At 39.8% G+C, this 27149-nt stretch overlaps 1 protein-coding gene across 1 annotated transcript in view; it reads left to right on the top strand.

Moving 5' to 3' along the window:
- The first annotated feature begins 6226 nt into the window (after positions 1 to 6226).
- LOC140492249 (ufm1-specific protease 2-like) overlaps positions 6227 to 27149 on the top strand; it is a 65900-nt gene continuing 44977 nt past the window's right edge. Inside the window, exons 1-7 of the mRNA XM_072591177.1 lie at positions 6227 to 6254; positions 7410 to 7414; positions 12820 to 12898; positions 19447 to 19452; positions 20894 to 21071; positions 24126 to 24189; positions 24961 to 25115. Of these exons, the coding sequence (XP_072447278.1) occupies positions 6227 to 6254; positions 7410 to 7414; positions 12820 to 12898; positions 19447 to 19452; positions 20894 to 21071; positions 24126 to 24189; positions 24961 to 25115 (515 nt within the window). The remainder of the gene's footprint in view (positions 6255 to 7409; positions 7415 to 12819; positions 12899 to 19446; positions 19453 to 20893; positions 21072 to 24125; positions 24190 to 24960; positions 25116 to 27149) is intronic.

Below are 27149 nucleotides of genomic sequence, written 5' to 3'. Positions count from 1 at the left end.
GTGCAATTCAAACCAATATCCCCCAAGGGCTGTGGATTATAAGTCCAGTGATATTACCCCATGCCACTACCTCCCCTAATGTTGCTATTTTTGGATTTAGACATTTAGGACCTCCAGCAGATTAAGTCCAATTGTACAAACTTTTACAACAGTTTTAATAGGGTAAGAAGTATTTTACTTCTGAGTTTTTGCGCGGTATTCAGTTTCTTGACTAAGTGATCTCACCAATCATGTCATCTCGCAGAGTCAAGCCTAGCTTAGTGGAGAGCTAGTTGGTGAGGGCTGCAGAATAGCTGCATAGGAGAAAGGAATGAGTCAATTATGGAATGGAGAGGGAAGAGGTTTGATGTCTGAATGATCAAGTGGTGATGGTTAAGGTTATGGAAGGGTTGATTGAGCGGGCTGCTGGTCCCGAGTTGGGGGAATGTCTGACAAAAACCCAGAGAAAGTGAAATCAAGGATTGTGTTCATAAGTCACTGGCATCTAAGGAGAGCTTAGAAGCTATTGGTGGGAGACAGGATGAGGAATTTGAGTCCTTGGAGATGGTGACTGAAGGGATGGTAGTGAGTAGGGTTGTGAGAAGAGGGGTTCAGATTGCCAACGTTAGTCAGAGAATCAGAGGTGCAGTGTATTTTTCAAACGGTGAGATAGATTGTGGAGTTTTATGAGCAAAGGCTGACATGGAGGTGCAACACTTAATCACAAAGCAAATTGTATGTCACCCTTTACTGCAAGGGGATTTAAGTATTGGGGGAAACGATCATTTATATAGAAATCACACCTGGTGAATTAGTGTTGTTTTGGGCTTCTTACCTAAGGATATACTTGCCACAGAGCAGACACAATGGAGGTTCCATTAGATGATAAGACATAGGCACAGAAGTGCCTAATTCCATATTTCTGCCAAATCCCTAATATCATGATTCACTCACTGACTAAAAATTTAACTAACTCTGCATCTATCCAAGTATTGTAGGAATTGCATATGTTCCAATAAGGTATCATTCTTCTACACTCCAATTAATTTAATCTCAACTGACTCAATCTCTCCTCTTAAGAAAATCCTCGGTAATCAGAATTGACTCACTGAACCTTGTCTGGATTGCCTCAAATGCAATATACCTTTCCTTAAATAAAGGGGCCAAAACTGTTCACAGTTTTCTAGATAGATCTGACTAGTGCCTTGTATAGTTTTAGAAAGACTTCTTATTTTTATAGTTGAGAGTGTGGTACTGGGAAAAGCACAGCAGTTCAGGCAGCATCCAAGGAGCAGGAGAATCAACATTTTGGGCATAAGCCCTTCATCAGGAAGGCCTCAGTGTTCCTGAGCTGGCTCAGAAATCAAATGCAGACAGATTTCTCTTTAACCTATATCTTTTTCACTTTTCCTTATTCTTATCCTATTCTAAACTATCAAATGCCTCAGTACAATGGTGACAAATGGAAGTTTTCAGTGTATTTTGTTGTATTTCTTACTGCAAAATTGTGGGACAAAGATCTGCCACTCTACCCAGCCATAGCATGACCACATAAAAAACACAAAAGCAGGTCTGCGAAACACAGAGATCAAGTCTGCCAACACACACAGAATACACCCACAATGCCCGAGTCTTGGCCAAACAGGCTAACATAGAAAACAGACATGGCTAAGCTATTCCCAAAATACATTTCCCAAACAGCCTTCACAGTAAAGCTCCCGGCTCCAATGAGCACTGCGGTCCCAATATCCTAAGGGTAGGCTCATTTCCCATTGAAACCGATACCGCATAAACAAAGAGGCAGACCGAGGCACCCTGGAACACTTCGCTTGCAGGAGGAACACAATTGACAGATCTGGTGGCAGGAGAAGGAACATTTACACATTTTCGTGTGGACGTGAAATACAATGAAGAATCCTCTAGAAGACATTCTCACCCACTCATGGAGATGGCTGGAATCTCCTGTGTCAATTACAAATGAATTGTTGCTGCCAGAAGCTTGATTAATGTCCATTCAGTTTATTCTTGCTTTAATCGATTTATAGTTTTCACCATTATACTGTAACTGCTTTACAATTATCATCTTTGTGTTGTACCCCAATAAAATCTTCCAGCACCTTCCATTCAGGGAAGAGCATTCTGGCCATCTGTGCAGAGAATCAGTTTTGCGTCAGCCTGGTCAATTTCTCTTCCACGATATCGCTTTGTTTAATAAATCACTTGTCAATTTCACCGTGATCCTCGTTTATGGTCCCTGATTCATTGGGCTGAATTTGTCCGACAAAAATACACATCACAATAAAATCATTCAAACTGTTGGTTCTGTTAAAATCCTTGCCCAGTCAACTCCATCCAACTCTGCCTGCATTCATATTTATTTGCTCTTATCACCAAACTAATTCCTGGATGGTTTGACTGTCCTATGAGGACAGATAGGGAAGATTGGGCCTGCAGTCTCTAGGATTTAGAAGAATGAAAATTAGTTGAAGGGCTCAAAATTCTTAAAGGGTTAGACAAAGTAGATGGAGAAAGGATATTTCCTGCAAAGTGGGGGATTTGAAACAGGCAGCTTAGTCTCAGAGTAAGGGGTAAGCATTTAGAGTCATAGTGTCCTACAGCACAGAGACAGGCCCTTTGGCCCAAACTGGTCTATGCCGACCAAAATGTCCATCCATGCTAACCCCATTTCCCTGCACTTGGCCCATATCCTTCTAAACTTTTCCTATCCATGTATTTATCCAAATGCCTTTTAAATGTTGTTAATGCACCCGCTTCAACTACTTCCGCTGCCAGCTCATTCCATATGCATACCATCCTCTGTGAATAAAAGCTTTCTCTACTGCTATCTCTTCAACACTAGCATGTAGCTCATCTGCTCTAGTGGATTAATTTACCTCCAATGCAGTTATTCACTGAGACTGCACAATCTCTTTATTAATGACGAACACAATCCTGCAGGTACGAACCCACAACTGTCAAATCACAAATATGTACCTGGTCAATGTGAGGATTGAACCCATGACCTTGTTGTTATTAGCACAATGTTCTCACCATCTGAGCCAAACGACCTAACTGAACTGCTGTAATTAATCTATTATGCCTTCTTCGAGCTCCTGATTGGCTGTGCTTTTCCAGCACCACATTCTTTGAATCTTTATTATACTAATTTCTTACATAAAGATTTTCTTTCATAAAATACATACATATTTCTATATTAAAATATATTGAAAAGTGAAAGAAAAGAATTTACAGAGGGATGAAAGTGTACATGAGTACTTACCATTGTGGTCTCCACAGTGCAATTACCAGCAAAGCCATAAAATACTTTGGGTTGCACTGCCAACAATGTTCTGCACTTCCTGCACAATATCCTGTCTTGGGCAATGTACTGCATGGTCAGGTTGTGTATAACCCAGAACCGTGAGGAGCAATCTTAAGAGACATAATCCCATCAGTTGCTCATATCCCTGAAACTAATGTTGGTGCCACTGATAACATGAGCATTTATCGCTACTTCATTTGCCATTAAGGTGGTTGGGACCACCACCCCCGCACCCCATCTTGAACTGCTGGTGTAGGCACACACAATGCTGTACAGAGTTCCAGGTTTTTCATGCAAGTACCATAAAGGAATGAAGACTTATGTTCATGTCAGGATAGTGTATGGATCAGGTGGTTATCAAGCCATGTGCTCTGTGGCTGCATGGTGTCGAGCTTCAGAATATAAGAACCAGTAGCAGGAATAAGCAACTCAGCACATTGACTCTGTTCCATTTACAATGATCAATGCTGATCCAATCTCAGCCTCAACTCCATTTTCCTCCCTGCTCCCCATAATCCTTTTATCCGTTACTAATTAAAAAGCTGGGTGATTAAATTCCACAGATTCACAACCCTTACAGTGAAATAATTCCTCTACATCGCTGTTTTAAATCTGTCACCTCTCAGCCTAAAACTATGATCTCTCATTCTAGAATGTACTATATGTGGAAACATCTTTCTACTTTGTCAAACCTCTTTAGCATCCTACATATGTCAATTTCATCTCTACTTATCCTTCTGAACTCTAAAGCATATTAGGTAAAATTGCTCAATCTCTCCTCATACGATAAGACTTTCATTGCTATAATCTATTATGCCTATTCTATTATTATTAATAATCTATTATTAATCTATTATGCCTTCTTCGAACTGCCTCCAATGCGAACACATCCTTCCTTGGGTAATGGGACTAAAACTACATACCACTGTAGAGGAGATCTCACCAATGCCTTGCATAATTGTAACAACACTTCCCTGCTTTTAAACTTTATTCCTCTAGCAATAAATGCCAAAGGTCAATCTGCCCTTTCTACCAACTGTTGTACCTACTAGTTTTCTGCATGCATAAGGATACCCAGATCCCCCTGAACCAGATGCTTCTGAAGTTTCTCTCCACTTAGACAATAAGTTGCCTTTTAATTCTTGCAACCAAACTGGATGACCCCATACTTAATCATGTTAAATTCTATCTGTCAAATTTTGTTATGAACCAGACCACCCTCTCAAAACATATCAAGGAGATAGCCTGGACCCTAACATTTATCACATTTACCACATGCTCTTGGTTCAAGGGTTGAAATACCACCTTGGCAGTTGACAGTACTTAAATTCAATTAATAAGAATTCAATTAATGAAGAAGGATGAGAGGCGAATAGAGACACCCCCTCCCCATAATGTTGACAGTGGGGATTTTAAATGGTAATGCTCTGAATGTCAAGAGGTAATGGTTAGATGCTCTCTTGTTTGAGATAATGAATGCCTGGTATGTCACCTCTCAGCCTGCATGTTGTTCATAGAACATAGAATAGTACAGCACAGTATAGGCACTCCAGCCCTCGATGTTGTGCTGGCCTTTTATTCTACTCTAAAATCAGATTAACCTACATACCCTTTAGGGTAACAATCAAAGTATAAGGCACTATATTCCAGATGTGATTCAAGAGGTTAAACTACCAGGCTTTAAGCAAAACACACTTTATTCTTACACTACTGTTAAAATATAACAAAAATAAGAATTGGAATAACTTTACTCTATCTAAATACTTAAAACAATATATATTTAACTTCGACTCATCAGCTGTTCCAATATAGTAGCATCCCATAAATATACCTTGGCAAAGATAAAACTCAGCAACACTGATTTCCCTCACTTGCTATCACTTCCAGTCCAGGAAAAGGAACACTGACAGAATGAATCTAGCAGCAGAGACAGAACTCAAACTTTTTGCAGCATCAGAGAGAGAGAGAGACAGAGACAGAGAGAGCTGTACTTGCTGTATCTTTCAACATCAAAATCCCAACTTCAACAACTGAAAGAAAAGCCACAACTCTGGGTCCATGTGAACCTGACTCCACCCACTCACGCTTCATTTGTCTACTTTTAAAAAATCAAAGCTATGTATTCTGTGGGAGCAGACACAGCTCATAACACATTCACCTAATATCCACATTCATTCGTAATTTTTTTATTTCTTCTTTGCAACTTACTTTCCTACCTATTTTAGTGCCATCTGTAAATTTGGCTGTAGTACATTTCTACCTGCATCCTAGTTATTAATATAGATTGTAAATAGTTGAAGCACTTTAGTATTGGGCTTAAAAATGATATCTTCAAATCAGACCATTAAGGGTTGATTGTTAAGGGTTAACTGGGCATGACAATGAGCTATTGAAGTAAAGTGGAAAAGTATGTGAACAAAACAGGCCTGATGCAAAAACAGCCTGATTTTGATTCAGAATAGTATTCATATCAGGGACTTCCCCTTTGGACTGGGGTTCATGACCAGTGCTATGGAATCTGAGATATAGCTCCAAGTGAGAGCCATCCAGTCCCCTGCATGAAGACAAAGTAGTGAGACTCATCAGTTTGTATATGTATGAAGTAGCTTAAGCTAATTCAGTCATTAGTTTGTGTATAATGTAGTGAAAGCAAATAGATACATTGTTTGTACAGTGACACCACCCTCACTTCCAGAGGCCTGGAGGCTTTTGATTATATCGTTCATGCCGCAAATTGTTCACCGCTATCTTGGAGCCAATCATACAATTGTTGGCAGGCGACAGTTCTTTGCTATTGACAACCACTGCTACCATTCCACAAACTAATCAGCTACTTGTACACCCGTAGTGATGTTAGGAAGTGAGTTTCAGGTTATTGACACAGTGATAGCGAATGAATGGTAATATATTTCCAATCAGGGTGCCATGTTGATTGACGTAGAACTTGCAGAAGGTAAGTCTTCACATGCATCTGCTACCTCTGTCATTCTAGTCATTAGAGGTTGAGGTTTGGAAGCTTAGTGTATTACTCTAGTTCATCTTGTCTGATATAATCACGGTGTAAACAATTGCCAATCTACATCTGTAAAGATTGAATACAGGAATTTAGTGGATATGGTAACAATCAAATGAAATGCTTTGTCTGGATGGTGTCAAGCTTCTTGATGATATTAGACTTACACTCATCCAGACAGGTGGACAGTATTCCAGCACACTACAGGCAATGGAAAATTAGGAGGTGAGTTATTCATCATAAATTTCTAGCCCATTACTTGCTATTGTACCCACAGTACTTACATGACTGTGTAATTCAGTTTGTGGTTAAAAGAAAACCTCCCCACCACACCCTCCCCATAATGTTGACAGTGGGGATTTTAAATGGTAATGCTCTGAATGTCAAGAGGTAATGGTTAGATGCTCTCTTGTTTGAGATAATGAATGCCTGGTATGTCACCTCTCAGCCTGCATGTTGTTCATAGAACATAGAACAGTACAGCACAGTATAGGCATTCCAGCCCTCGATGTTGTGCTGGCCTTTTATTCTACTCTAAAATCAGATTAACCTACATACCCTTTATTGTACTATCTTGCATGTGCCTATCCAAGAGTCGCTTAAATATCCATAATGTATTTGACTCTACTAACCCTACTGGCAGTGCATCCCATGCACCCACTCTCTGTGTGAAGAACCTACCTCTGACATTCCCCCTAAACCTTCTTTCAATTACCTTAAAATTATGCCCCCTCATGATAGACATTTCTACCATGAGAAAAAGTCTCTGGCTATCAACTCTACTTATGCCTCTCATTATTTTGTACGCCCCTACCATGTCTCTATTCGCCTCTCATCCTTCTTCATTAATTGAATTCTTATTAATTGAATTTAAGTACTGTCAACTGCCAAGGTGGTATTTCAACCCATGAACCAAGAGCATTAACCTAAATCTCTGGAATACTGATCCAGTGGCAGTACCATTAGTTTCATGCTTTTTAAAAAATGTTTTGTTTATCTATTCCTTCAACCAAAGTGAATAAATTCCCACTTGCCATCGTATTCCATTTGCCAACTTTTGTTCATCCACTTAACCTGTTTTTATCCTCTTTGCAGTATCTGTATGACATTCTAGTGCTCGATTGTCAACAAATCTAGTTCATGACTCTCAATCTTTTCATCTAAGTCATCAATATTGATTGTAAATAACAGAAGCCCCAGGACTGATCAATGTGATATTCCACTGGTTGTAGGATGCCACCTGAAAGGTACCTTTTAGCCCTACTCTCTGCTTAATATCTGTAAACCAATCTTCCATACATGCTAATACATCACACCCAACTCCATGACTTCTTATATATTAATCAGTCCATATCTGGTACTCCACCACCAAAACACGTGGCCCCACTATTCTGTTTAATTGTTCCATACTTAGATTGGATTTTGATTGGCTAGAACTGATTCAATTATTATTGCCCCTCACAAAGATGTCCGCCATGGTAACTGAATGGTTGCCATGGTAACTGAGAATACACATCTTGTTCTGGGCCAATTGGAGCAGAAAGAATCAAAAGGATTTTAGTGCTTAGGGTGACCTCTGGCTCGTGAGTGGTAGAAAAAAAATGGTGAGTATCAGAATTGTAGAGGAGCAGGGCAGAGCTAACCTGCAGGTCAGAAGGCCCTGAAGTGTATGAAATGTGGCCTAATAATGAACTCTTGAAGCCTGGAGAGGATTAAAAAGATGGGCAGTGAAAGTTGTCAAAACTGGAATCACATTTTGTGGTGCATTAGTATGTATGCTTGTAAAATTGACTTGGTAATGTTATAGGTATCTCAAAAAGCAATAAAGCTTTTTATTGCCTTCTGAAATTGGTTAGGGTCTTTCTGAATTAGAAAATTATCATAAATTTAAGATGAGTTGTTTCTTGCTGCCTGCGACCTTCCACAAATGTCTCTGATATTTAGCCCAGGATGGAACCTTGGGCCACTCTGTTGGATTTAACTGCATACTCAATGACACTCAACATCACTATGTAATTACCTCCTATATTAGATCCCCACCACACTATCCCCCTGCCTAACTAACTGCTATAACTGCCTGAGTAATCATTAATAACCTGACTCCTTCACTGCCCAGACAACTCAACCATCCACTACCCAAACAATAAAAAAAGAATAGAAACCCCACAAACAGAACCATCCCACACTTGACCAGCATGAAAGATTATGCAAGTATGTTCCCTCCCCCTCTTGCAAGTGCTATGGGCCATCAGTTCCAGCAGAATCATACTCTTAACACAAACTGTAATATATTGGTCTGACATACTGCCCATCGCTACCATGTCCATCAAGACAAGAGATCAACCTCAGTTCAATGAAGAGTACAGGAGGGCATGCGAAGAGCAGAACCAGGCATACCTAAAAATGAGGTGTCAATCAAGTAATAAACAGAGTTATATGGTTCCAAAAGCAATACATTAGACCTAAACTCTGCAGTCCTGCCAAATCAAGTTGTGAATGGTGGTGAATAATTAAACAACCCATTGGAGATGGAGGTTCCACAAATATCCTCATCCTGCACAATGGTAGAGCCCAGCACATCCATACAAATGATAAGGCTGAAGCAATTACAATATGCTGAATGGATGCTCCATCTTGACCTCCATCAGAGGGCCCCAGCATCACAGATGCCATTCTTCAGCCAACTTGTAATATTGTAAAATGGCTGGAGGTACCGGATATTGCAAAGACTATGGGCCTGACAACATTCTAGTAATAGTCTTGAAGACTTATCTAGCAGAATTTGCCATAATTTGCCAACCATCTAGTCAAGCTACAACACTGATATCTAACTAATAATGTGGAAAATTCTTCACGTATGTCCTGTACACAAAAAGTTGGACAAATCTAATCCAAACAATTAAAACCCCATCAGTCTACTCTCGATCATCACTAAAGTTATAGAAGGTATCATCAACAATGCTAACAAACAAAATCTATTCAGCAATAACCTGCTAACTGATGCTCAGTTTGAGGTCCACCAGGGCCACTCATTCCTGACCTTCTTATAACCTTAGTCCAAACATGAACAAAGAGAAGAATTTCAGAGTAAGATGAAAGTGATTGCCCTTGTTGTCATAGCATGATTTCACAGAGTGTGGCATCAAGAAGCCTTAGGAAAATTGCAGTCAATGAGTATCAGGTGAGAACTCTCCACTGGTTGGAGTCATACCTGGCTAATGGTTAAGTTTGTTGGAGGTCAGTCATCCAACTCTAGGACAACTCTGTAAACATATCTTAGGGTAGTGTTCTTGGCCCAATCATCTTTAGCTGCATTATCCATGACATTTTCACCATCATAAGGTCAGAACTGCAGAGGTTTGCTGATGATTGCAAACTGTTCAACACTATTCAGAACTCCTCAGATACTGAAGCAACCCATGTCCAAATAGAGCAAGCCCTGGATAATTTCCAGAGTTGGGCTGATGGGTGGCAAGTGATATTTGTCACATACAATTGTCAGTCAATGACCATTTTGAACAAAAGAGAATTTGACCATCACCTCTTTACACAAAATGACATGACCACAAATGAATCCCCCACGATCAACGTCCTGGAGATGACTAGGAACTGAACGGAATTAGCCATATAAATGCAAAAACAGGTCAGGGGGCAGGTATCCAACAGAAAGTAATTCACCACTTGACTTCCCAAAGTTTGTCCTCCATCTACACTCACAACAGTGTGATAGAATATTCCCCACTTGATGAGTACAGCTTCAATAACACTCAGGAAGCGTAACATCAGCCAGAACAAAGCAGTCTGCTTGATTGGTATCACGATCCCAAACATTCACTCCCTCCAATATAGATGCCCTGTAGAAGCAATGTCTACCAATGTACAAAATATATTGCAAACATTCAACAAAGCCCCTTAAATAGCACCTTCAAAACTCACAGCCATTACAAAAAGGACAAGGGCAACAAATAGATGAAAACATCACCAGCTGCAGGTTCCCCTCAAAGTCACTCACCATCCTGAGTTGCAAAGACATCCCCATTCCTTCAATATCATACAGTCATGGAGACATACAGCACAGAAGTAAACCCTTCAGTCCAAGTCGTCCATGCCAAATAGATATCCTAAATTAATCTAGTCCCATTTGCCAGCATTTGGCCCATATCCCTCTAAACCCTTCCTATTCATATACCTGTCCAGATGTTTTTTAAGTATTGTAATTGTACCAGCTTCCACCACTTCCTCTAGCTGCTCATTCCATACACGCACCACCCTCTGCATGAAAACGTTGCTGCTTAGATCCCTTTTAAATCTATCCCCTCTCACCTTAAAATTATGATCTCTAGTTTTGGTTAACCCCAGCCTGGGGAAAAGAGCTTACCTACTTACCCTATCTGTTCCCCTCATGATTTTATAAACCTCTATAAGGTCACCGCTCAGCCTCTGATGCTTCAGAGAAAACAGCGCCAACCTCTTCAGCCTCTCCCTCTAGCTCAAAACCTCCAACCCTGGCAACATCTTTGTAAATCTTTTCAGAACCCTTTCACGTTTCACAACATCCTTCCTATAACAGCGAGACGATAATTGCGCACAGTACTCCAAAAGTAGCCTAACCAATGTCCTATACAACATGATCTCCCAATTCCTATACTTATGCACTGACCAATAAAGGCAAGCATACCAATTGCCTTCTTCACTATCCTATCCACCTTCAAGGAACTATGAACCTGCACTCCAAGGTCTCTTTGTTCAGCAACTCTCCCCAGGACCCAATGTTAAGTCTATAAGTCCTGCCCTGATTTGCTTTTCCAAAATGCAGCACCTCATATTTATCTAAATTAAACTCATCTGCCACTCCTCAGCCCATTGGCCCATCTGATCAAGATCACTACCTCCAATTTTGGTGTCATCTGCAAACTTACTAATCATAACTCTTATGTCCACATTCAAATCATTCATATAAATGATGAAAAGGAATGGACCCAGCACTGATCCTTGTGGTTTACTAGTCACAGGCCTCCAGTCTGAAAATCAATCCTCCACTACCACCCTCTGTCTTCTACCTTCAAGCCAGTTCTGTATCCAAATGGCTAGTTCTCCCTGTATTGCATGTGATCGAACCTTGTTAACCGGTCTACTATGAGGGACTTTGTCAAATGCCTTGCTGAAGTCCATATAGATCACGTCCACTGCTCTGTCCTCATCAATCCTCTTCGTTACTGCTTTTTGGGCTTTTTTGGCTTTGTTTGTTTTTTTGGGGGGGCATGGTGGCTCAGTGGTTAGCACTGCTGCCTCACAGTGCAAGGACCCAGGTTCAATCCCTGCCTCAGGTGACTGTCTGTGTGGAGTTTGCACATTCTCCCCGTGTCTGCTTAGGTTTCCTCCCGGTGCTCTGGTTTCCTCCCACAATCCAAAGATATGCAGGTTAGGTGAATTGGCCATGTTAAATTGCCCATAGTGTTAGGTGTATTAGTCAGGGGTAAATATGGGGAATGGGTCTGGGTGGGTTACTCTTCGGAGGGTCGGTGCGGATTGATTGGGCTAAAGGGCCTGTTTCCATACAGTAGGGAATCGAATCTAATCAAAAAAACACAATCAAGTTAGGAAGATACCATTTCCCACGCACAAAGCCACGCTGACTATCCCTAATCAGTTCTTGTCTTTCCAAATATATGTAAATCTTGTCCCTCAGGATTCCCTCCAACAACTTGCCGACCACTGATGTCAGGCTCACTGGTCTATATTTCTCTAGCTTTTCCTAACCACCTTTCTTAAATAGTGGCAGCATATTAGCGAATCTCCAGTCTTCAGGCACCTCATTTGTGGCTATTGTTGTTGCAAGTACCTCAGCAAGGGACCCAGCAATCACTTCCCTAGCTTCCCACAGAGTTCTAGGGTACACCTGATCAGGTGCCAGGGATTTATGTGTTTTAAGGCATCCAGCACATCCTCCTCTGTAACATGGACATTTTTCAAGATGTCACTATTTATGTCCCCATGTTCTCTCTCTTTCATGTCCTTCTCCATAGTAAACACTGATGCAAAATATTCAATTAGTAATTCCCTCTTCTCCTGCATTTCTACGCATAGATGGCCTTGCTGATCTTTAAGGGGTTCTATTCCCTCCCTAGTTTATCCTTAATAAATTTGTAAAATCCCTTTAGATTCTTCTTAACTCTATTTGCCAAATTTATGTCATGTCCTCTATGATTACTCCTTCACTGCTGTGGGTTCAAGACCATGGAACTTCTTTCCAAGCAGCACAAACATGTACCAGGTGGACTGCATGGTTCAAGAAAGAAGCTCAACAACAGCTTGTCAAGGACAATTAAGAATGGAACTCTTGCTGCCTTTTCCAATGACTCCTAGATCCCGTGAAAGAATTTACAAAACAACTGGTAATAGATGCTCAAATTTAATAAAAGAATAAGAAAACAATGTGTAAGATGCACAACAGATCTAACATGTTACTTAGATTGATTACTTTATTTCAACCAATTTATTTCAGCTGCCACTTGACACTGAAAATTTGTTGTTTCGATTAAAGGGAGGCATTGAGTTGGAAGGAGTCACCAATAAAACAGACGGTGAGTAATTGCTTATTACAGATGTTCCCAGCATTTAAGTCATTCTGTTTTATATTATTAATATGGCCTTTTCTATCATCGACTAAACAGAATTTTTAAAGTCTTCTAAGCAATACGATATTGTGTGTGCTAAAATTCTGTATGAGAATATTGTTATCCTTTGACGTTCTGGTTAGCTTTAAGCTAACCATTTTTCAGTGCATGTAGCTCATTTACTGTGCAATTAAATAAAATTTCACATTTGTGAAATGTCATTTGCAATATGAGCCCTTTCCAATTAAGTGCCATTTCAGCAGTCTCACTGCTCAATGGTAATCATAAAAAGATTTTACTCCAGTTTCTTGGAACAGTTTCTAATTTTTCATCTAATCACGCAAAACTCTTGATTGTTTGATTGATAAGACTCTGGATCAGGGCTATTAGAGACATGTAGTTTTAGGTTGGAAATAGAGCCACCTTCTGATTCAGAAAAGCGTAACAAGGAATCAAGAAAATCCATTTGATCGAAGCTCATTTGTTTAGTATTTCAACTCACTCAGACTTGCAATCAAAAAGATCTTGAACTCCTTTACCATTGAAGGCTCTGCTACTGAGAGTAGTGCAGTCTGAGATCTGTGGGATGTCACCTTGATAGGACTCACCTTATTTAGATATTAATTACAATAATTCATATGCCTGTGAGTCCAGAAGAAAACAACCCATTGAAATTATTCATATCTCTAATTCTTAGCTTCATTCCAGGTAATTCAAGCTGCTCTATTTCTCTAAATAAAAGTATCCTGACATATCTTCACATAACCTAATTGCTTCTCATTTCTGTAGAAACAAAATACTGTCGATGCTAGAAATCTGAAACAAATACAGAGAATGCTGGAGAAACTCAGCAGGTTTGCCAGATCTGTCTTTTTCTCTTTTTTCTCTTTTTCTCTTTCTACAGATGTTGCCAAACCTGCTGGGTTTCTCCAGCATTCTCTACTGTTGCTTCTCACTTCATTGTTCTTGTGTAGTTTGAACAAATTAGGAAGTCTGTGCATCACTATAAAGACTTTTGATCATTCAATGTCTGCTTAAGAAAGCCAGATAAATTAGTAATACATTCGAGTTTTGAATGTAGAATGTTCATTTTGTTCACTTTATACATTTGTACCAGCGGAAGGAATAGTGAGGTGAGAGTTGAGGTGGCTTTTGGACTATGAGGGGCAATTTGTTTTGAAGAAAAGGAAAAACAGCCAAAGTGATATTTGTTTACAGGACCTGGCCTGAAATTTAATTGCTGGTTGTTTATTATTCAAAGAAGATAGGTATGCAGGCTCTAGAGATGCATTGCGCTCATGTCTTGGCAGATGTTCAGATCAAGGGGCCTATATAGGAAGGCCAGAGCCAAAAGAGAATGCTGGAAAAAAAACAGAAAGAGGAACTAGAAGGGTTGTGGCTGTGAAAGCTAAAGAAGTGAGGTTTGGCTACTCTCTGGTCATTCTCCCATCACCAAACTATTGAAAGTTCAGATAATAGAATTCCATTGTAAGAATTAAGTAAACATTCCTCAGAGGTAAAAACAATGACTACAGATGCTGAAAATCAAATATTGGATTAGTGGTGCTGGAAGAGCACAGCAGTTCAGGCAGCATCCAACGAGCAGCGAAATCTCAGCGAAACATTCCTCAGAGCCTACTGGTAGCTATTTGAATTGACCAGTTTTTTTCAGAAATCAAGCAAGATGCAATCCTATGTGTCTGTGATACTATGTACTATTGAAATTACTTAAGTGATCTGGCTAATTACATCTTATTTATTTTTTCTTTTAATTTATCCCTTAATTGTGTCTACCTGTCTATGTGTGAGTGGGGACTAGATCAAAGAAGATTGGGTTTAAATCATAGATATTAATGAGATTACCTTGTTGTTTAACTTAGCTCAGTTATAGCTTCTGTATTAATAACAAAATGTTAATTTTTTTGTTTAAGCTATCAAGTGGTGTCTAATATCACTTATTCAAAAAGTCTGGCCAGGTATTATTGGGGCAATATTGATAGTCATTTAGTGCATTTATTTTACTGTGTTGCAAATACAGGGAAAGGTGCCTGATTTGATTTTGCTGTTTGCCTCCATGTTGTAACACTACCACACTCCAAATTCAGTTTAAGGAAATTACATTCATTGCTCATTGCAGAAAACCAATATAAATCAAAGTCAGCAGTCTTACAAACAGAGTATTCACTTGTTCAAATAATGATTCCATTGTGACAGTGTTTACCCACACTAGGCAAAGGGTCAGGCTGAAAGTGAAAAGTCTGTGGAAAATTCTCGGGACTGTTGTTCATCAGTAAAATCAACTACTAAGTCTAACACCAATAAAAGTATGCCATGTATATGTTCCAAAGCAAAAAGAGAATGTAGCCAATGTAGAGACTCCTCTTCAGATACAACAACCAGATGCAACAGTGATGAATGATTCCTCAGATACCTGTGTTCTCCCAGATAGAGAAACATCTTGTCAATTTTATGGGACACAAATTTTTTTAAAAACTTCAGGATTGTCCCTTCCTCTATGAACCAAATAATACAAATCTTTTCGGTCATAAAAGTTAAAATCCACGTGAGTTTGGAAACTCTGATTCAATTCAAAGATATCATAATGAAAGCTGTATTTAAGTCATTTCTAGACAATGAGACACACATCAGGTTTCACACTGCAACAGGTCTGCTGATGATTATCAACACATATGTGTTTGCTATGAATTCCAAATAAATTTCTGAATAGTATGCTAAGAACTTCACTGGAATCAGCAAATTGAAAAATGCTATGTGAAAGTAACATGTACTCTGTGATGCTCCCAGTTGCAACTCAATGGTGGTAAATATTATTTCATGTCCAGGCAATGTATAACTTCATGTTGTGCTAAATCTGCCATACGTTTTCCCACTCATCCAACTTGAATAAGTCACCTTGAAACCTCCTTAAATCTTGAAACCTTCCTCACAACTCCACCCAGTTATGTGGCATCAGCAAATTTGGAAATGTCATTTCTGGTTCCCTTATCCAGGTCATATGTAAATACTGTAAATAGCTGGACCCCAAGCACTGATCCTTGCAATACCCACTAGTTACTGCCTGTCACTCCATTTATTCCCACGCTTAAGTTTTCTACCTGTCAACCAAATCTCAAACCATGTCAATAGATTAACCAGCCCAATGTGCTTTAGTGATGCCTACTAACCCTTCAAAGGTGGCATTCGTTAGCATCGTGAGACCATGGATTTGCACCTGGGAAGTCTTGCTTCAATCTTTGAGGTAGAGCAGCATCGTTGTGGCTGTACAGGCCGACATGGGAGTGGCAGTCTCTGGTGTTGTCTTGGTGCTGTTTTCTCGGCGGGGCTGCTTTTTATCAGCAGCAAGTCTCAGCTTCTCTTCTCCTCTTTTTAGACCTCTGCGTAATTCCAGCCTCCAGCGAGAGCGATCGCTTGCAATGTCCTCTCGACGTTCACGTTAAGTGACTTCATGTCTGTCTTGCAGATATCTTTGAAACAAAGATGGGGCCGCCCTTGTCAGTTTCCCATACACCAGGTCTTTCGGGATCCTCCCATCTGACATGCAGTGTACATGGCCCAGCCAGCGGAGGCAGCATTGTTGGAGCTGGGTGAAGAGGCTGGGTATCTGGGCTCAGGCCAGGATCTCATTGTTAGTGACTCAGTCAGTCCACTTGATGTCCAGGATGCGTCTCAGGCTGCAAAGGTGGAAGGTGTTGAGATGCCACTCTTGTCTGGAGTATAGGCTCCAAGTCTCATTGCCGTAAAGCAATGTGCTGAGGACACAGGCCCTGTAGACTGCAGCCTTGGTGTGCGTTGTCAGATTTCTGCTCTCCCAGACTCTCTTTGTCAGCTTGAAAAATGTTGAGGCTGCTCATCTGATCCATCTGTTGATCTCAGAGTCTAGGGAGAGACTGTTCACAACGGTGGAACCAAGGTAAACTTGTGGACTACTTCCAACTCATAGTTGTTGATGGTAATGGCAGGGAGGTGGCTCAACGCCTTGACCCAACACATTTCTCTTCTTCAGGCTGATGGTCAAGCTGAAATCCTGGCAGGCTCTTGAGAAGATGTCCACGAGACATTGCAGTTGCTCTTCCGAGTGTGTTGCCAGTGCCGTGAAGTCTGCAAACAACATTTCCCTGATGAGTACTTCACAAACCTTGGTTTTCACCGTCAGTCGGGACAGACCAAATAGCCTCCCATCCGATCTAGTGTGGAAGTAGACACCATTAATTAATGTTCCAAAAGCATGCTTCAGCATGACTGCAAAGAAGATACTGAACAGGGTGGGGCAATCACACAGCGCTGCTTCACACCGCTGCAAATGTTGAAGGCCTCTGAAGAAGAGCTGTCAAACTGAACAACGCCCTTCATGTCTATGTGGAATGACAGAATATCCTGAGGAGCCTCAGGGTTCCTAACCTTATCAAAAACCATTGAAAATACAAATATGTCATTTTCACTGGTTCTCCCTTATCTATTCTATGAGTTACTTGCTCAGAAAAAAATACACCAGTAGATTTGTTAAGCATGATTTGCTTTTCACTAACCAAGTGTTGTCCAATCCTGTTAATATTTTCCAAGTGTTATGTTACCAGGTCTTTTATAATAGACTCTTATAATAGTTTTATTCATGACTGATGTTAGGTTATGAAGTCTACAATACACTTTTTTCTCTCCTTCCCTTTTTAGAGATGATATTTGCTACCCTCCAATTGTAGGAATTCCTCTAGAGTCTACAGAATTCTGGAAGATGACCACCATTGCATCTAATATTTCAAGCGCTACTTTGTTTAGTATTCTGGAGTATGGATTATGAGATCTGGTGACTTGTTTGCCTCATTACCTCAGCATCATTTTCTCACTTATGCCTTGCTTCAATTCTGCCCTCTTACTAGATGCTTGGTTCTTCATATTTCTGGGACGTTATTGTGTCCTCTTTTGTGAAGAATCAATGTATGTTTCTTTTGATATATAAAGGGCAAAAGAGAGGCAAAAGTGGACATTGAGCTGCAAAAAAATTACACTGGAGAAGTAGTAATGGGGAACAAAGAAATGGCTAAGGAATTGAATAAATACTTTGTGTCAGTCTTCACAGTGGAAGACACAAATCATAAATGAGTACTGTGGCCATCACCAAGGAGAAGGTGCTAGATACACTGAAAAGTTTAAAAGTGGATAAATCGCCAGGACCAAAAGGACTACATCCTGAGTTCTGAAGGAGATAGCTGAAGAGAGAGTGGAGGCTTTAGTAGTGACCTTTCAGGTATCATTGGAGTCAGGGAGAGTTCCAGAGGACTGGAAAATTGCTAATGTAACACCCCCCCGCCCATTGATTTAAGAAGGGAGCAAGGCAAAACATGGTAAATTATAGGCTGATTAGCCCGACTTCAGTCATTGGTAAGATTTTGGAGTCCATTGTGAAGGATGAGATTTTTGCTTACTTAGAATTACATGGTAAAATAGGGCAAAGTCAGCAGGGTTTCATCAAGGGAAGGTCATGCCTGACAAATCTGTTAGAATTCTTTGAGGATGCACCAAGCAGGTTAGACCAAGGAAAGCCAATGGGTGTTATCTATCTGCACTTCCAGAAGGCCTTTCATAAGATGCCGCACAGAAGGCTGCTAAGTAAGATAAGGGCCCATGGTGTTAGAGGCCAAGTACGAGCATGGATAGAAGATTAGCTATCTGGCAGAAGACAGAGAGTGGGGATGAAAGGGTTCTTCTCAGGATGGAATCTGGTGACTAGTGGTGTTCCACAAGGGTAGGTGTTGGGACCACAACTTTTCTCTTTATACATTAATTATCTGGATGAAGGAACTGAGGGCATTCTGGTTAAATGTGCAGATGATATAAAGATAGGTGGAGGAGCAAGTGGTATTGAGGAAGCAGAGAGGCTGCAAGAAAATTTAGACAGGTTAGGAGAGAGGGCAATGAAGTGGCAGATGAAATACAACATAGGAAAATGTGAGGTCATGCACTTTGATAGGAAGAATACAGGCATAGGCTATTTTCTAAATGGGGAGAAAAGTCAGGAATCTGAAATGCAAAGGGCCTTGGGAGTCCTAGTCCAGGTTTCTCTTACAGAAAACTTGCAGGCTGAGTTGGTAGATAGGAAGGCAAATACAATGTTGTCATTCATCTCAAGAGGACTAGAATATAAAAGCAGGAATGTACTGCTGAGGCTTTATAAGGCTCTGGTCAGACCACATTTAGAGTATTGTAAGCAATTTTCGGCCCTGGAAGATGTATCAGCCCTGGAGCGGTCCAGAGGAGGTTCAGCAGAATGATCCCAGGAATGAAAGACTTAATATATGAGGAATGTTTGAGGACTCTGGGACAATACTCGATGAAGTTTAGAAGGATGATGGGGGATCTGCCTGAAACTTTTAGACTACTGAAGGCCTGGACAGAGTGGATGTTGGGAAGATGTTTCTATTGACAAGAGAGACAAGGACCTGAGGGCATAGCCTCAGAGTTCTTTTAGAACAGAAATAAGGAATAATTTCTTTAGCCAGAGAGTGGTGAATCTGTGGAATTCATTGCCACAGAAGGCTGTGGAATACCAGGTCATTGAGTATATTTAAAACAGAGATAGATAAGTTCTTGATTGCCAAGCGAATCGAAGGTTACAGGGAGAAAGTGGGAAAATAGGGTTGAAAAACTTATCAGCTGCGATTGAATGGTGGAGCAGACTTGATGGCCCAAATGGCCTAATTTCTTATGTCTCATGGTTTTATTTGTTAATTCTTTAGCTGTTTCTTTGCACGCCATTATCATTTTCCTGGTTCTGGCTTTAAGGGACCCACATCTGTCTTTACTCATCTTTTTTGCTCTTCACATATCTATAGAAGCCTTTATGGTCAGTTTCTGTATTCCCTGCAATGTTACTCTCATACTGTAATTCCCCTCATGATCAAACTTTTTGTCTTCTTTTGTTGAACTTTAAATGCTCCCAATCCTTAGTTTTGTTCCTCTTTCTAGCAATTTTATTCATCTCCTCTTTCAATCTATTACTATCCCTAATTTTAAACTTGAGATTCCCTGACATCAAAACTCACAAATTAACAAGGAAACAAAAACTACTTCATCCTCTTCTTAACACATACAATACACAAATACAAACCAAATTTAAAGCTACACATTATTCTTTCAATTTAGAACCAAAGATCTCGAACAATAATATCATGTTCTGAACCTTCATCACACATAGAAGACATAAAACAAGTCAATGACCACCGTGAAGTATGGTTCACACATCATCACATGGCATGCATCATTCTTCAAAGCACTGAGATACATTCAAAAACAGTGAATCCAATTCTCACATCAACAGCTCAGAAGAAGAAGCCAAAGTTTGCACACACCTGATGTTAGATGATATTCTACTTGATTTGGAGGTGACGGTGTTGGACTGGGGTGTACAAAGTTAAAAATCACACAACACCAGGTTATAGTGCAATAGGTTTATTTGAAAGTACTAGCTTTCAGAGCACTGATCTTTCATCAGGTGGTTGTGGAGTATAACTGTGGAACTTTTAATTCTATTACTTGCCATTTTGTTTCCAGGAACCTCCCATATAATTTTCAAAAATCTACCCAAACCACCCTTGAATAAATTCAATGGCTCAGTCTCTAATGTTTTATGAGGAATATGAACAACCCTCTTAGAGAAACAAATTCTACTCACCTTCATCTTTAAAGAGACAATTATAATTGCTAAAATCTGTCCCCTAGATTTAGTCTCCTTCATCAGTAGAAATATCTTCATGAACATGCTTAGCAGCAAAACATTTAGCTTGGTGTGCATGCAATTTTTCAAATTAATTAAATTTGCCCCCGATATAAGGATGATGTTTTATTACTTACTGAAGCATAATGGAAGATTCAAGCTGTACTTTTTAGTGTGGGCATCAACAGCATTTATAATCTATTTTATTTTCTCTTCATTGAATTTACAACAAGGAATCAAAGCAGGCTTTAAGGAAGCCATTAAAGAACTGATATCAAAGGTAAATTCAGAGGCTTTCGTCCTAAATGGTTTTGGTGGCGCATTATATATATGGCCCAAAGCCCATGCCAGCACACAGCCATCAGAACTACAAGATGACACTCAGTGCAAAGCCATCTTAAAATATGTTACGTAAGTAGAAGAATAGAGTCTGTTAAATACCTCAGAGCTACTTTAGTGCATGTTTTTGGTACCAGGGTAGCCGCTACTAGGATCACAATAAGGGTCATGGTGCATGAATTAAACTATCAGATGGGTACATAGAGTTGTAGAGTCTTTGAGATGTACGGCATGAAAACAGACCCTTCGGTCCAACCCGTCCATGCTGACCAGATATTCCAACCCAATCTAGTCCCACCTGCCAGCACCCAGCCCATATCCCTCCAAATTTTTCGTATTCATATACCCATCCAAATGCCTCTTAAATGTTGCAATTGTACCAGCTTCCACCATGTCCTCTGGCAGCTCATTCCATACACGTACCACCCTCTGTGTGAAAAAGTTGCCCCGTAGGTCTCTTTTATATCTTTCCCCCCTCACCCTAAACCTATGCCTCATGTGTCTTTAAAGAATTGATTTGTCTAAAATTGGATTGTCCAAAATCTGGAGAAACTCAAGTAAGACAATATTTTAAGTGATACAACAGTAAGATGCTGATGAAGGTGGTTACAAATATATTACAAGCAGTGCTAGGGCTAAGAGCAATCTGAATTTATGTGTTGCAAGTATCACAGATCTCTTTTATTAACTTATGAATTTTCTTTTAGAAATTATTACTGATATGCCAACCAAATGTGGTAATTCACTAAACTCCTCACATTTGATCTTTGATTCCAGGAGAAGGTCCCCACTAGCCAGTGAAGTGTCTGTGTAGCACAAGATGTGGTGGAGCTTAGCAAAAAACATAATCGGGTGATTTCACTGGTGCTCCAATCATTTATCACCTTGTTGCCATGTAGTCATCTCTCTACCCAACTTTGTTAGAAATTATTCAGTTGGCAGTCACATCCTCTTTCTAACTTCACAAAATATTTTACAACCAGACAATAGTTAAATGCATCAGCCTAGACAGTAAAGATGAAGTCACCACAATTCCACCTGACTGTAGGGCTGTTTACTCATTGGAAAGAGACAACTGGTAGTGGTTTAACCTGAAGGTCACACACGGCAGGCAAGAGAAGAGGTTGAGGAGAGTCCTTTATGGCAACCTCAGCTGGTGCAGGAATAGAACCCATGTTATTGGGTTCTGTCTTGCAAAACAACTGTCCAGCCTCAACCCAGGCTTCTGAACAATGAGTAAAAGTAAATTGGAGCTAATTTCATTCTTGCTTAGTGGAAGTGTAAGAGATGCAGCAACAAATAGCAAAAAATAAACTCTTTCTTTCCCTCCACAGCTTCTAAGAAGTGTGCACACATGTACTATTAAAAGTTACTTTCTCACTACATTTGAATACCAAACTTGTGGCCAGAGTCCTGCATTGGTTTGATAACTATTTGATGCCCATTACTTCAATTTTCTTTCTCTTCATGAAATTTATTAATGTGTATAGATCTTTGGAAAGAAGGATTTCAATTAATATTTTATATTTCACAACTCGAGATGCTCCAAACATTTTACAGACAGTAACTTTTAAAGTGTCATTAAGGTAGTTATTCTTGTAATGTAGAAATGAAGACAAAAGCAAATGCAATTTCAATTGATATTTGTTATGTTCACAGAATCATAAAATTTACAGCACTGAAGGAGGCTATTTTGTCAATCATGCCTGCACCGGTTCCATTACCTAGTGCCAATCTTCTGCCTTTTTCTCATATCTTTTCACACCATTTCTATCCCAATAATCATCCAATGTTGAACGTTCAATGCTATTCCTAAAAGTCCATAAGAAATAACAATAGAATTAGGCCATTCAGCCCGCCAAATTTGCTCCACCATTCAATTATGGCTCCTAAGTATTTCAACCTTGTTCTCCTCCCTTCTCCCCAGAACTCTTGTCCCCTTACCAATTAAGAACCTATCTATCTCTGTCTTAAATACACTCAATGACTTGGCCTTCACAGGCTGTGTGGCAATGTGTTCCATAAATAAACCACCCTCTAGCTAAAGAAATTCCTTCTCATTTCAGTATGACAAATCCTTCATCCCCAGGATCATTTTCCTAATCCTCTTCTCAAACCATCAAAGGCCAGCACATCCTTCCTTGGAAAAACGATCCAAAATTGCTGATAATATTCCAAGTAGGATCTGACCAGAGCCTTATATAGCCTCAACAGTATATCTCTGCTCTTTTATTCTAGCTCTCCTGAAATAAATACTATCCCTAACCACCAACTGAACTTGCTTAACCGAGAGAGTCCTGAACTAGGACTCCCAAATCTCTTTGTGCTTCAGATTTCAGAAGTCTTTGCCCTTTTAGAAAATAGTATATGCCTCTATTCTTCTTACCAAAGTGCATAATGTTCCACTTTGCAACATTGTATTTCACTTGCCACTTCTTTGCCCACTCACCTAGCATGTCCAAGTCCTTCTGTAGTCTCTCGGCTTCCTCAACCCTACCTGTCCCTTCGATTATATTTGTGCCGTCGACAGACACAGCAACCAATGCCCTCAGTTCCTTTGTCCATATTGTTAATATAAAACATAGATAGTTGTGGTCCCAACAATGACCCCTGCGGAACTCTACCAGTCACTTGCTGCCATCCTGAATTAGACCCCTTTATCCCTACTGTCGGCCTTCTGCTAGTCAGCCAATCCTGCCTAAGAATTAAAGTTCTGATAATCATTCCACAGGCTTTGGACAGGTTTAATTATGTATCAATGTTTCTTTAAAACTTCCAAAATGTCTTGTATATTCAGCCTTTTCATACAATGTTAGACTATAAAGACAAATCGGTGATACAGAACAAATGGAATATGTGCCCATGCCCATCGTCCTGTCACGATGGCGCTACTCTCATCCACTGAGTTTAATATAATCATGCTGATCAAGTGGACAAGAATAAAAGAAATCTAGATTGTCATACTTTTCTCATCCTTTTTACACAGATAGAAATGAAGAAGTTCAATTAGTTTGTGTCTCCATTTTATTCAAACCATCTTTGCCAATATTGATAGAGGATACTAAAACTTGAACAAGTCAGATTTTATTTGCCCTAACTCACCAGAGGTTACAATTTATATTTCAGGGTTGAGGTCAGTGACTTACTTCAAAAGGCTTCCAATATCCAATTCTTAAAGATCGTACCACTGGTAGGCATGTAGACTTAATACTTTGATTTTAAGGACTTCGTGTTTTACAAGTATTTCTGCTGAGGCAGCATCTATAATGAATTTCAAGTATCTCTGAACATTGGAGATCGTTCGAAGAACATTTAGGAGAATGAGTAGGCCATTTAGCCACTTGACCTGTTCCACCATTCAGTTAGATCATGGCTGATCTGTTGTCTAATTCCATTTACCTGTCTTTGGACTATATCCCTTAATACCATTTCTTAATGAGTATTTATCTACCGCAGATCTAAAATTAAGCATCCATGGCCATTTGTGGAAGAGAGTTCCAAACATTTACCACCTTGCAGGAGTTCCAATATTTCTCCCTAATGGTCTGGCCCCAATTCTCAGACTATGTTTAGAATAATTCTGATTTATAATAAAAAAATAGGCAAACTTTTTCTCAGCATCTGCTCAGATTAGCATTTATTTTGCTTTCTGAGGATTCAACTCTAATGGTGTATATCTGCCCTTGTCTTATGTGTAAAGCTGGTGGCTTTGAATTTTGGTCAAATGCATGCTGCCTGCTATGCTAATATAACAGATCATTCTGGCAAGGGGAATCAACATTAGCAACATTCAAAGTTTCAAATACTTAGGTAAATTCAAGTCCTGTGCTTGCATTTTTGATCAACCTAGTGCTTTGTTTACCGACTGCTAACATTGTGTTCTCCAACTCTGTAAGTTGTTCCTGACTTTACAAACTTGAGGAATTCTAATAACTCTAGCATAACTGTTTTTAACTTTCAGAAAATAATAAATATGCAGATTCTGTTTGAGATGGCACAGGCTGATAACACTGAAGAAGTTGTAATCCACCACAGAAGGATTTCACATATCCACTTCAAGTTGGTTCTTCCTATCGATGTGGTGGTACTCGTGAAACCAGAGGAGCCATGGGGAAAGTACATATTGCTCTATTTATTGAAGGATTTCTGAATTCATTTAGGATGTTAACACTCCAATAATGTTGTCCAGGATCAACAATACTTTGTTGATTAAAGAAATCTTAACATAGGGCTTCTATCGTATTTTAAGGTAAATATTTGCTGATTGCATTTATTTTGAGGCACTTGCTGAATACATTTTGCCATTGGACTGTCATAGAGTCTTTGAGATGTACAGCATGGAAACAGACCCTTCGGTCTAACTTGTTCATGCTGACCAGATATCCTAACCTAATCTAGTCCCACTTGCCAGCACTTGGCCCACATTCCTCTAAACCTTTCCTAATCATATACCCATCCAGATGCCTTTTAAATGTTGCAATTGTACCAGCCTCCACCACTTCCTCTGGCAGCTCATTCCATACACGCACCATCTTCTGACTGAAAAAATTGCCCCTTAGGTCCCTTTAAACGTTTTCCCCTCTCATGCTAAACCTATGCCCTCCAATTCTGGACTCTGCCACCCCAGGGAAAAGACTTTGCCTATTTACACTATCTATGTCCCTCATGATTTTATAAACCTCTATAAGGTCACCCCCTCAGCCTCCAACTCTGTCCTATCAACTGGGATTTAGGGAAGAATTCTTTTCTTCTGGAGGGTGGTGAGTATCTGAAACTAACTACCTGAAATGGCGGTAAAGGTGGGTTACCATCACAACATTCAAGAAATATCTAGGTGACCACTTGAAGCACCGCAGCACACAAGGCTAAGGACCGAGTACTGGAAAATGGGACTAAAGCAGATAGGTGCTTGATGACCCGCATACATATAACAAAGGGCCTCTTTCCACGTTATAAAACTCCATGATTATATAATACAAATATACACAGATTAGAAATAAAAGGTGAGTCCAGAACTAAAGGTAAATAAAAGATTATACAGATCAGTCTCAGAATTATTCATTAACAGCAAATAAGACATTATGGTTATTATTGGGCCGAGTAGGTAACGCTGACATTGGAAATTGAACAGATAATTTTCAAAATTCTTGGTTTGATAGGCTAATGGAAGTTCATTTGTCTTGATTCTTTTTTTTAAACTAGTTTTCAGCACTCTCACAGTGAGAGAGTTTTTTCCTGAATCATAGGGAATAGTTTCTCAACTGGAAACTTCATGGCACACTGATGCTTCAACTCAGAAAGGAACAAATGGGAGTATTCGGTCTTACTAGCCAACTCCACTGGAGATTAAACTGGCTTTTTAACCTCTGTCTTTGTGCATTCTTCAAAGGAAATGTTTGGAACTGAAAGGAAATGAATGGCCTAGTGGTATTATCACTAGTCTTTTTATCTAGAAACTTAGGTAATGCTAAAGATATAAAGTCATGCTAATAGAGTCTTACAGCTAGAAACAGGCCTATCATTTTCATCATGGTTAGCAACCACCAAACTGCACTATTCCCATTAATCTGCACTTGACCCATAACCTGCTATAAGTACTATGAGAGTACCTACCTCCACCAGCCTCTCAGTCAGCATGTTTCATGTCTCAACCACCCTCCGGGTGCCATTATATTTTCTTAGATCTCCTAAAAACCACTTATCTTCACTTTAAACAAATGCTGTCTGCTGATCTCCTACTAATTACTACATACCACCCTACCTCAGCTGATGAATCGATACTCCTGATCTTGAAAATGGCAGACAACAGAATATGGCAGATCTAGCTTGCCTTCTTATCAGAAGGAGTTTCCCTGTTCCTTGTTACATTCAGCATTAGCTGTCTGCTTGAAACAGCCTATCTTGTAATTAACCCCTTTACTTCAGTACAATCTTTCTGCAGACACTATTGATTGTCCATTTGTCATGAGGCAGCAGGTTATCAAGCAGTGTTACTTCCTTTGTTCCAGGAACAGCTTGCTTATGTTGTTTTGACTCCTTCTTCCTGGAGTTGGTTAACTAGCATGTTGCTCTTAATTTTTTATAACATTTTCTCCTTATCCATTTCATCTCGTGAAATAATTTATTCCAGAAAGTTATCGCTTATTTTCA

This window comes from Chiloscyllium punctatum, chromosome 2 (assembly GCF_047496795.1).
Source record: "Chiloscyllium punctatum isolate Juve2018m chromosome 2, sChiPun1.3, whole genome shotgun sequence".
In the NCBI taxonomy this organism is placed as follows: Eukaryota; Metazoa; Chordata; class Chondrichthyes; order Orectolobiformes; family Hemiscylliidae; genus Chiloscyllium; species Chiloscyllium punctatum.
The sequence above is the reverse complement of the archived record's forward strand: the minus strand, read 5'-3'. Positions and strand labels throughout refer to the sequence as shown.